We start from the raw sequence: 10,589 nt of genomic DNA on the forward strand, positions 1-10,589 counted from the left end.
AGATTATAGGTTAAATTGTTGAGTTAAGATGAAAATGACTCTCATACTTATGCAACTTATCACTATATAATTGGAATTTCAATATATGTTTCAAATTCGAAATTTTCCCTTAATTTGATCAAAGAGTTTGTAAACTCTACAACTAAAAAAACATCGATTCACGTTTAATTTATTAAATTAAGTTTAAGATATTTAAAATGATTTTAACTTATTTTAAAATAAATTACAACCCTATCAGCAAGTTTGAGCAATGAGTTTGTGAACCTAAAATATCTAATTTTCATTTAAACAAATAACAAAAATATAAAGATTTTTATTATAATTTGTATATACAAATTTTTTTTTCAAAAAGAAAAAGATCTTAAAGGAAAGCAAAAAAGAAACTCAAGACTTGAGCGGTCTATCCTTGGAAAAGGGATGTATATAATTCTAGAAGAAACTAAACAAAGATTACATTTTTATTTTGTTTGATAATGGATTATGAAACCAAGAACAATTTTTTTCTTCTTCTTTGTTCTTTCATAAAAAGACGATAAATTTGCGTTACCCATTAAAGGAAAGTGAAATAAAAATTAAAAATTTGGAAAAAAAGAAAATTCAAAATCGAAGAAAAGCCCATTAAAATCACAGCGAACGAGCGAACAAACACCTACCCTATGAAAAATTAATATATAGATCGATTAATCTCTTCCAATTTTTTTTCTCTGTTCTTCTTCTTCTTCTTCTTTTTTATCTCTCTCTCTCAGCCCGCCCCCCCCCCCCTCTATTTTTAAGAGAGAGAAGTTGTTTTGAGATTAAAAATAGAGGGCGAGATCTGGGTCTGACCCATTTCTTTATTTTTTCCTTTCTGGGTTTTTGTCTAAATTCGGAATTCGAGATCCTTTCGTTCAAAAAGGGTCGTCTTCATCATCTTCTTCATATTTACCATCTTCCATTACTGGTAATTATTCTTTCTTTTATTGGGTTTTTTTCCCTTCCGTGAATTGGGAATTTCTGATTCTCTTTTTTAGAATACCCTTTTCTTGTTTGATTTCGTATAATTAGGTTTGATCTTTCACCATCTGCTTGTTATGTTCTGTTATTTCATGCCCTTTTTCCTTCTTTTCAATACCCTTTTTTGTGGGTTCTTTTTCTAGTTCTTGAATCTATCGAGAATTTTCATCGGGTTGTCTTATGGTTTTTTTTTTAATTTTTTTTTATTTGCATTGTTAATTAAGAGATCTGTTCTTTTGAAACTGAAACTTTATTAGGAATTGTTATCTGTTGTTATAGTCAAACAATTTTGAATATTTGGATTGCTTTCTTTTTTCTTAACCAAAAGGGGCGTTTTGGTTTTGGTTTTGATTGCTGGATTATAGGTTAAATTTGTTTTCGGCATATTGTATCAGGATCTTTTAGTTCCCTTGTGCTGGGAGCTATGGGTGTCGAGGTTGTTGGATTTGAGATGGTGAAGGGACCGATGGATTCTGCAGATAATTCTGTTTTGAAAAGCAAGGAAAATGGAAATTTGGATCAATTGCCTGAAAAAAATGCGACCATCAAATTTGGTTCTCATGAAGATGAGCCTGTTAAAGAACAGGTAGATGGTTCTTCAACAACTAATGTCCCAAAAGATGCTGCTGATGAATGGCCTGCACCTAAGCAAATCCATACCTTCTACTTCGTGAGGCATCGCGCGTACGATGATCCGAATGTCAAGGCAAAAATTGATTTGGCTGACAAAGAGATACAGAAGAGGAGTCAAGCTCGGTTTCAAATCACTGAAGCACTGAAGGGAAAGAGGGTAAGAAAAGGGGTGTTCTATATATAACAAATTGGAGCTTGAAATGGATGTGATAGTATACTTTTTGTTTATTTTAAGCATAATTCGATAAAAAGTAACACACACATACATTTCTTTCCTTGTTGGTCTCTTAATTTTACGTGTGATGCTCTGCATGTGAACGGAAATAATCTGATTAAAGCATGAAGGCAAATGAAGCCCCTAATTAGTTCGAGAAATAGTTGTTTGGTCAAATTTTTGAGGGGGTTTCTATCTAAAGCACGATATACTATACAATTCTTGGAATGCTTTCTATAACGGGCAAAATATACAACTCAAATTTCTGCAGATCAAGCTGCCCGAACATGTATGGATATAGAAGTGGGGGGGGGGGGGGGGGGGGGGGGGGGGAAGAAAAAGGATAACATTATATGAAAGAATGAAATTGATAGTCATAATTCGAAAGGATTTAGAGTTATGTCTCATTGACCTTGGTAGAGGCACTTAAACTAGCTATAGTCTTGCACGGGAAAATGAAAAGATTACATGGATGCATTAAAAATTATATACTTTTCCTGTCTGTTAAAATGTTAAGTAATTTTTTTTTCTGAGTTGTATAAGCTATGTGCAAATGCAATCAGATGAAAGAATGAAATTGATGATCGTAATTTGACAGGGGGAACGAGCAGAGTTGATTACTCAGATGAAAGCTCTGAGAGATGACAACAGGCAATTTAAATCAATTGTTGACGAGAAAATTAAGGAGATCGAACCTCTTAATCAAGCTCTTGGCAAGCTCCGAAATGCAAACAATGCTGGTCGCAATGGTGGTTTATGTTCATCTGAGGAAGAACTTAATGCTGTTGTAAGTGATTTAAGTTCTTTAGAAAATTTCAAAACCACTAATTTCTTTCCCTCTGATCCTGCATCTGGTTCTTTTTCTCTCCTCATCTTCCTTTTTTAATCCCATTTGGGTTGCTGCCTACAGATTCAGAGCCTGCAATACCATATACAACATGAAAGCATTCCGCTTTCTGAGGAAAAGCAAATTTTAAGAGAAATTAAACAGCTTGAAGGGACGAGGGAGAAAGTTATTGCTAATGCTGCTATGAGAGCAAAGCTTCAGGATTCGATGGTACAGAAAGAAGCCCTCCAAGATCAAGTCAAGGTTAGGAACGTGAAGTTGAATCCGATTCTGTTTTACTAATTAACTGCTGTAATGCAATAAATTCACATGTCTTACAAATCATGGTAATGTAGATCATAGGTGGTGATTTGGATGGAGTGAGGAAGGAACAACAAGCCGTTAGAGCCAAGATAAAGCAACTCGATGATGCCTTGAAGGCAATAGACAATGAAATTAAAACTTTGCAGGATGAGCTAACTTCTGTTACAGAGAAGAGAGGCAGAGCTCACGAAAGCATTCAGCAACTTAGGAAGAACCGTGATGAGGGGGTGTGTTGGATTACTTGATCTTACCAATTTTAGTTATATAACTGTTTATATTGTTCAATGCAGCAGGCCAGTTGATGCTAGTTCATGCAGCTATGATAAAATATTAAATCATCCCTCGTGAACAAGTTGAATCGAACACTTGGGAAATATGGAGGAAAACTTTGATAATCTATGAATAATAATCAATCTCTTTCCTAACTCCACTTTGTCTTCTAAGTTTGACGGACTAAGAAGATGGTTTGGATTTGATTGATCTATTTTATTTAAAGATTAGGGGTTCTAGAAGTACAGAGAATATTGAAAACAAAAATGGTCCAATGAAGTATCGTCTCTGCCTTCTATCCTGTAATTTGAGGCTTTTTTGAAGTTTGTGTGTCTTGAATGCAACTATTCAATTTTAAGTTTCTTAACTTGATGTTTCAGCCTAAAAAACTAAACAGAGATGGAAACACCATACATAGAGAATAAGAGAGTTTCAAAATGATGTTTATACTTTTCAAGTATAATTTGGGTTTGGGTTTGTTTCTTATGTTACCTTCTGGTTAGTTATAATGAGGTTTGAGATAGTTTTTGTTTGGATGTTATTTATGTTTTCCAGAATGCCCACTTTTATCAGAGCCGATCGCTCTTAAACAAAGCCAGAGATCTTGCTGCACAGAAGGACGTCAAGGCCCTTGAGGAGCTTGCTTTTAATGAGGTTTGTTAAGAACATTAATCTTAATTTTCCCAATTGCTCATGGCTTCACTTTGTAACTTCAAAACTTCTGTTGATCAGGTTGAGAAGTTTATGTCTCTCTGGAATGGTGATAAGGCTTTCAGGGATGATTATGAAAAAAGAATTCTTCCATCGTTGGATGGTCGGCAGATGAGTAGAGATGGTCGGATAAGGAACCCTGATGAGAAGCCAATACTTGCGCCTGCAGAACCTGCACCTCCTCAAACTGAGATGGCAGCAAAACCTAACATTAAACGAACTAAGGAAGAACCCAAACCAGTGCCATCTGATACTCTTCCTGCACAGAAAGTTGATAAGGAAGTTAAACACAAAGCTGGAAAGTCCGTACAGCCCTTGGAGCAAGAGGATAAAGCAGAGGATGAGATGCATGGTTTAGAAAAATTGTCGAAGGACATCCCTAAAGAACCTGAGGTCGATCTTGCAAAATTGAAGGAAATGAAGAGGGCAGAGGAAATTGCGAAAGCTAAGCTAGCCATGGAAAGGAAGAAGAAATTGCAAGAGAAAGCAGCCGCAAAAGCCTCTCTGCGAGCTCAGAAGGAAGCAGAAAAGAAATTGAAGGAAATTATTTATACACACACATATAGTTTGACATTAGTGAACTACATTTTTCTCTTACGTTTGTGTCGTGATGAATGATAGTGACATGTTTCTGTATTTACCACCTCAGGACCGTGAAAAGAAAGCAAAGAAGAAGGCAACAACATCTGGATCATTTGCCACACTTCCTGATGAAGAACCTACTGATGCTGATGCAGTTGAAGAGGAATCCACAGAGGTTGAAAAGGTTAATGAAACAGCTGAAGCTCCGGTTCCAGTGAAGACCAAAATCCCAAAGGAGACCATTGTTAGGAGGCCTGGCAGGCAAAGAGGGCTGGATTCCGTTCCGAAAGTGATTCGGAAGCGCAAGAAGTCAATCAATTACTTGGAATGGGCTGGTCCTGCTGCTGCTGGTGCTGCGGTGTTACTTGTGATCCTTCTGGTTCTTGGATATTACTATTACTACCTTCTCTAAAAAAACTGTGAAACTAGGTGTTAGAAGAGGTTTTATGGATGAGACAAAATTTTCTGCTGATGATGAGTGGGTGCTTTTAGAGGAGGATAAGTTGTATTTTTAATTATGTTTATTTCTGTTTATTTTCATCCTTACTGTGGATGGACTCAACTCATAATGGTTGGCATTTTAGTCAGGTTCACAGTGTTTTACTGTTGAAAAACATGCTTTTTGGTTCTTTCAATGTGTTTCCAAATTTTGACTTTGATGATCAATCTTCTTTGCTGATACATAAATATTTATTTTGAGGCCTTAAATCTGCCTTTTGTAATACCTACCTGAATACATGAATTGGCTTGTTGCCATTTTGACTGTTCTTAAAAGCAGGAGAAAAGAAAAATGAAGGTTGCTCCCATATTTTTCCTTGTGGCTTTTGTACATCACGAGTTTATATCAAAACGCTGTTTGTTTGATTTCAATGTGAAGCTTTCTATGTGCATCTTTCCTATCTAATCTCGATGTTAATCTTAGGGAGAGAGTCGTTCTCATACCAATTGTCAAAAAGGAAAAAAGCTCCAACTTTTTGATTTCTGTGAATCAAAAGGTGGAGAATTTAAAAAAACATAAAAACATAATATATATATATATAGAAAGTTTGAAAATGGAAATAATGGAAAATAGTTATGAAATCTGGGGAGGCCCAAACTAAAAGGCCCAGCTTCCACCATAACGTTAAAACGAAATTCAAATTCAAATTCATCTTCTTCAGTCCGCTCCCCTTTACCCCTTTTCTTCTTCTTCTTCTTCTTCTTCTTCTTCACTACTCCAATGGCTTCCTCCACTTCGTACTTCACTACGCCAACCAAAACCAAAACCCCTTCAGAAAAGTCTTCGAGGAAGCTTCAGAACTCCACCCGGATGGACGCCTCCGAGTCCAGATCTCGATTCGAAGCCTACAATCGTCTTCAGGCGGCGGCTGTCGCGTTTGGTGAGAAGCTTCCCATTCCTGAGATCGTTGCCTTGGGTGGTCAATCCGATGGAAAAAGCTCTCTCCTGGAAGCCCTACTTGGATTTCGCTTCAATGTCCGCGAAGTTGAAATGGGTACACGCAGACCCTTGATCCTCCAAATGGTCCACGATCCCACTGCTCTTGATCCCCGCTGCCGATTTCAGGTCCACTTATTGCTTTTATTAAGTTTCTCTTTGTAGTTTACTGTTGGTATACTTAGGGCTTTAGTTTCATCATTCATTTTCGACCTCATAGGAAATAATTCGAGTGAGTTTCAATTGTTTTGATGATTCATTTTGTTTGTTTATGGGAAAATAGGAGGAAGATTCTGAAGAATATGGAAATCCTGTTGTTTTAGCATCTGCTATTGCAGACATTATAAAGTCTCGAACTGAAGCACTGTTGAAGAAGACCAAAAGTGCTGTTTCTTCCAAGCCGATTGTGATGAGAGCAGAATATGCTCATTGCCCCAACCTTACCATTATCGATACTCCTGGCTTTGTACTTAAGGTCTAGTATAGAACTTATCAATACTGACATGGTTAATTCGTTCAAAATTGATGTGCTTATAAACATATATTAATTCCCGTTTCTCAGTGATTGATTGGTCCCTTTCCTTTATAACAGGCAAGGAAGGGAGAGCCAGAGAACACTCCAGACGAAATTCTTTCAATGGTGAAGTCCCTTGCCAGTCCTCCCCATCGTATCCTCTTGTTCCTTCAACAAAGTAGTGTAGAATGGTGTTCATCCTTGTGGTTGGATTCTATTCGTGAAATTGATCCAGCTTTCAGACGGACAATAGTTGTCGTCTCCAAATTTGATAATCGTCTGAAGGTATGTATGAATTCATTGCACACTGTGAAACCCAGTTTCTAAAAGAAATGTTAGATGGATATTTTGCCACCAGAAAGTTATGTGAACTTAAGTCATTGAATCAAAATCGTTATTATCATTTTCATGGGCAATTAAAGACTCGGATTTTGCTAATTCTATGAAATCAAGAAATTCACTGGAACATGTACAGCAGGAAATTTTTTTTATGATATTTTCTTTCATGCTCAGGAATTCGGTGACCGATGGGAAGTGGATAAATATTTGAGTGCCAGCGGTTATCTTGGAGATAACACACACCCATTTTTTGTGGCACTGCCAAAGGATAGAAATACTGTTTCTAATGATGAATTTCGCCGACAAATATCTCAAGTGGATTCCGATGTTCTTCGTCATCTACGTGATGGTGTCAAGGGAGGGTTTGATGAAGAGAAATATAGGTCTTACATTGGTTTTGGCTGCCTCAGGGAATATTTAGAATCTGAGCTTCAGAAGAGATACAAGGAAGCGGCTCCAGCAACTTTGGCTTTGTTAGAGCAACGTTGTGTCGAAGTTTCATCTGAACTATGTAGAATGGACTCAAAGATACAAGCAACTTCCGATATTGCACATCTTAGGAGATCTGCTATGTTGTATACGGCTTCTATCAGCAATCATGTGGTGAGTAGTTTCTTGACGTTGACATTTGTGATTGTAGGTTTTTGTTACCAACTTACTTATTGTTTGCAATCTTTTCTCTGGACTTTGGATTCGGAACACCAACATTTTGAAGATCCAAATTTGTGACTTATGTTTAAAACTGTTCCACATTTCGTATCCATCTGAGCTGCAAATCAACCATCTTTTTTTTGCTCGAACTTTCTACAGCGTGAATGAAATCTCATTTAGTTGTTAAGGTCCCATTGATAACAATTTGTTTTTAGTGTTTAGTTTTTAGTTTTGAAAATTGTGTCATGTTTCCTCATCACTTCTTTACTATAGTTTTTGCATTTCTTAATGTTTTTACTCTTACTTTCATATCATTCTCTCATTAACTGAGTTTAACTTCTAGCCTAATAAAATAATTTCTTTCTGTTTATCTATGGTAAAGAGCGCATTGATTGAAGGAGCTGCGGATCCTGCCCCAGAGCAATGGGGGAAAACTACTTTAGAGGAACAGTCAGGAAGTGGTATTGGAAGTTGGCCTGGTGTTATATCAGAAGTCAAACCTGCCAACTCTAGTCTTCGGTTGTATGGTGGTGCTGCTTTTGAAAGAGTAATGTTTGAGTTTCGATGTGCTGCTTACTCCATTGAGTGTCCTTCAGTTTCAAGAGAGAAGGCAAGGAACACTCATTCTTCAATTTTGATTAATTTTCCAATCAACTATTGCTTAAGCTCCTTTGCTTCTTGGAAACAGGTAGCAAACATATTACTTGCTCATGCTGGCAAACGTGGAGGTAGGGGGTTGACTGAGGCAGCTGCAGAGATTGCCCGTGCTGCTGCACGAGCATGGCTTGCTCCTCTTCTAGACACTGCTTGTGATCGTCTAGCTTTTGTATTGGAAAATCTTTTTGATCTTGCTCTGGAAAGAAATCGTGCCTATGAATCGCAAAGTAAATAGACTTCGCCCAGTTTGCCTTCCTTTAACTTACCTATAATCATGGATGATTGAGAATAACTCTAATCATTCCGGGGATCAGTCTTTTCATATTCTTTTATGTTTGTTTAGTGGAAAAATAACTTGCATTCGAGTTCATTTATGGTTAGTGCCTTCTCAAACAAAGATTTTTGTTTTCAGATGGGAAGAAGCACTGCAACATGGATGGCTACGTTGGTTTTCACGCTGCTTTAAGGCATGCGTACAATCGTTTTCTTAAGGATCTTGCTAAACAGTGCAAGCAACTACTTCGTCACCACCTAGATTCTGTTACAAGCCCATATTCACTTGTCTGCTATGAGAACGACTTTGAAGGAGGCTCTCTCTCAAATGCATCATCTTTCCAGAAAATGAATCGGATTTCTGCAGGTTTGTTCTCCTTTGAATTGTCTGATTGTGGGGGAGTATCGCGCGATGAAACAATGAAGGATCAGGAGAACATACCTCCAGAAAAGAACATACAGCAGATAACACCAGGAAAAGGTACAGAATCTAGAGAAGCCCTTCGAGAATGCCAAATGACCGTTCCTGAGACTCCATCACCAGAACAACCTAACGATGGGTATGGAGTAAAGAAGGAACTCGGAAATGGGATGGATATTGGAGTTCGAAAAAGGGTTTCAAGAGTCAGAAATTCTAGCCGGATAGGTGGTCAAGATGGTTGTGGAACTTTATTTGGTAATGGTGATGGAAGTTCAAGATGTAGCTCAGCTTACACAGAAATTTGCTCATCCGCAGCGCAACATTTTGCTCGGATTCGTGAAGTTCTCATTGAGCGAAGTGTGATGTCTACACTGAATTCTGGATTTTTAACACCTTGGTAAGTTGGCTATTATTACCCGAATTTGTTTGGAGTGTAAATGTTTATATAAATAGATATATGATATGACAATGAGGTAAAAATAAGGCGTAGTTTAATTTTCTTGCAGAAATAAATACAAAAACAAATTATTCAACTTTTGTTGGCAATTACTCATTGTTGCTCGTTATATATGCCTTTTTGCAGTCGAGAAAGACTTGTGGTGGCACTCTCTTTGGAATTATTTGCCGTGAATGACGAGAAGTTCACAGACATGTTCGTAGCTCCAGGTGCTATTGAGGTACTTCAGAATGAAAGACAGTCTCTCCAAAAGCGTCAAAAAACACTACAAACATGCCTGAACGAGTTCAAAACTGTAGCTCAATCTCTTTGTTGATAGTTTAATGGAACTCGAATTTCGACTATTATTCCTCGATTTCACTTCCAAGTACAGAAGTATTTCAATTTTCCGTCCTTGGCGGCACAACGCAATGCAAGTATATCCTCATCTTGAGGTACTTCTAAAACGCAATTTCTCTAGAAGCGTCGGGAATAATGAATATGAAAAGCAAGTTTTGGACGAGTTCAAAAGTGCGGGTCAATCACTTTGTTGCCTCACTTTACCTGCATCAATGCTATAAACTCCCTGATTTATCACTTGTGAGATCATATTGAAAGTGCATTATTTTCCTGTTTAGGATCATGCAGTTCTTCTCTATTTACATATTATGTAAAATAGAAGCTACAACTTTCCTATTGAGATAGTTGTATTATTTCAATTGTTCTGTTGTTTTTTCCTATTGTACTAGAAGTCTGTAAGATCAAATAAGATAGCTACCAAATGTTGAAAACAAACAAAAGGGAGTTGCTGATCTGTTTTCCTCATCTTGTTGTACATTTATCAAACTGTAGGACCATGATATTTCTTCATTGCAGGACAACGTTACTGGCAGTATGTTAATGCCATCATCTGAGTATGGACAGTTTGATTTTGGCTGTTCTTTTTCCACAATCCCAACCAGAATTAGTTGAATAACTTTGCTCCTGTGCATGTGATTGATTAAAGTTGAAAGTTGAAAGTTGAAAGTGGAAGGGGATGAAGTTCTTTAATACACTTTCAGTGAAAAAATTGGTGGTCAGAGGCAGTTTTTTTTTCTCATTAATTCTTCTTTTTTGTAAAGCTTGTGGTCAGGAGGCTATGGTCTAGATGTTTGGTTCTCTTTGTAAATGCAGATGGTACAAGTTGCAAGTTTGTTCATCCTCAATTATTAAGTAGGCTGAGCTGATTTCTCTCATTAATTAGTGAGTGTGTGTAAGCCGATTCGCACATCCACGAATATATAAGAAAAGGTTCTTGTATTTTTAAAATG

At 37.2% G+C, this 10,589-nt stretch overlaps 2 protein-coding genes across 2 annotated transcripts; both read left to right on the plus strand.

Moving 5' to 3' along the window:
- Positions 1-471: 471 nt before the first annotated feature.
- LOC103493484 (proton pump-interactor 1) lies at positions 472-5,188 on the plus strand. Its single transcript, XM_051087927.1, has 8 exons — positions 472-940; positions 1,389-1,783; positions 2,439-2,627; positions 2,751-2,930; positions 3,023-3,217; positions 3,816-3,914; positions 3,993-4,514; positions 4,624-5,188. Exons 2-8 carry the CDS (start codon positions 1,418-1,420, stop codon positions 4,963-4,965), a joined length of 1,893 nt encoding a protein of 630 aa, XP_050943884.1. The 5' UTR covers positions 472-940; positions 1,389-1,417; the 3' UTR covers positions 4,966-5,188.
- A 321-nt stretch (positions 5,189-5,509) lies between these two features.
- Positions 5,510-10,185, plus strand: LOC103493480 (dynamin-related protein 5A). Its single transcript, XM_008454223.3, has 8 exons — positions 5,510-6,117; positions 6,272-6,463; positions 6,581-6,787; positions 7,016-7,444; positions 7,875-8,102; positions 8,181-8,376; positions 8,562-9,240; positions 9,427-10,185. Exons 1-8 carry the CDS (start codon positions 5,773-5,775, stop codon positions 9,614-9,616), a joined length of 2,466 nt encoding a protein of 821 aa, XP_008452445.2. The 5' UTR covers positions 5,510-5,772; the 3' UTR covers positions 9,617-10,185.
- The last annotated feature ends 404 nt before the right edge of the window (positions 10,186-10,589 follow it).

Source organism: Cucumis melo, chromosome 7, assembly GCF_025177605.1.
Source record: "Cucumis melo cultivar AY chromosome 7, USDA_Cmelo_AY_1.0, whole genome shotgun sequence".
Taxonomy (NCBI): Eukaryota; Viridiplantae; Streptophyta; class Magnoliopsida; order Cucurbitales; family Cucurbitaceae; genus Cucumis; species Cucumis melo.

Coding starts and splice junctions, on each gene's coding strand:
- LOC103493484 (XM_051087927.1), top strand. CDS start 1,418: ATGGGTGTCGAGGTTGTTGGATTTGAGATGGTGAAGGGACCGATGGAT. Junction 2,628..2,750: donor AGGAAGAACTTAATGCTGTT/GTAAGTGATTTA, acceptor TGCTGCCTACAG/ATTCAGAGCCTGCAATACCA. Junction 4,515..4,623: donor CAGAAAAGAAATTGAAGGAA/ATTATTTATACA, acceptor CCACCTCAGGAC/CGTGAAAAGAAAGCAAAGAA.
- LOC103493480 (XM_008454223.3), top strand. CDS start 5,773: ATGGCTTCCTCCACTTCGTACTTCACTACGCCAACCAAAACCAAAACC. Junction 6,118..6,271: donor ATCCCCGCTGCCGATTTCAG/GTCCACTTATTG, acceptor ATGGGAAAATAG/GAGGAAGATTCTGAAGAATA. Junction 9,241..9,426: donor TCTGGATTTTTAACACCTTG/GTAAGTTGGCTA, acceptor GCCTTTTTGCAG/TCGAGAAAGACTTGTGGTGG.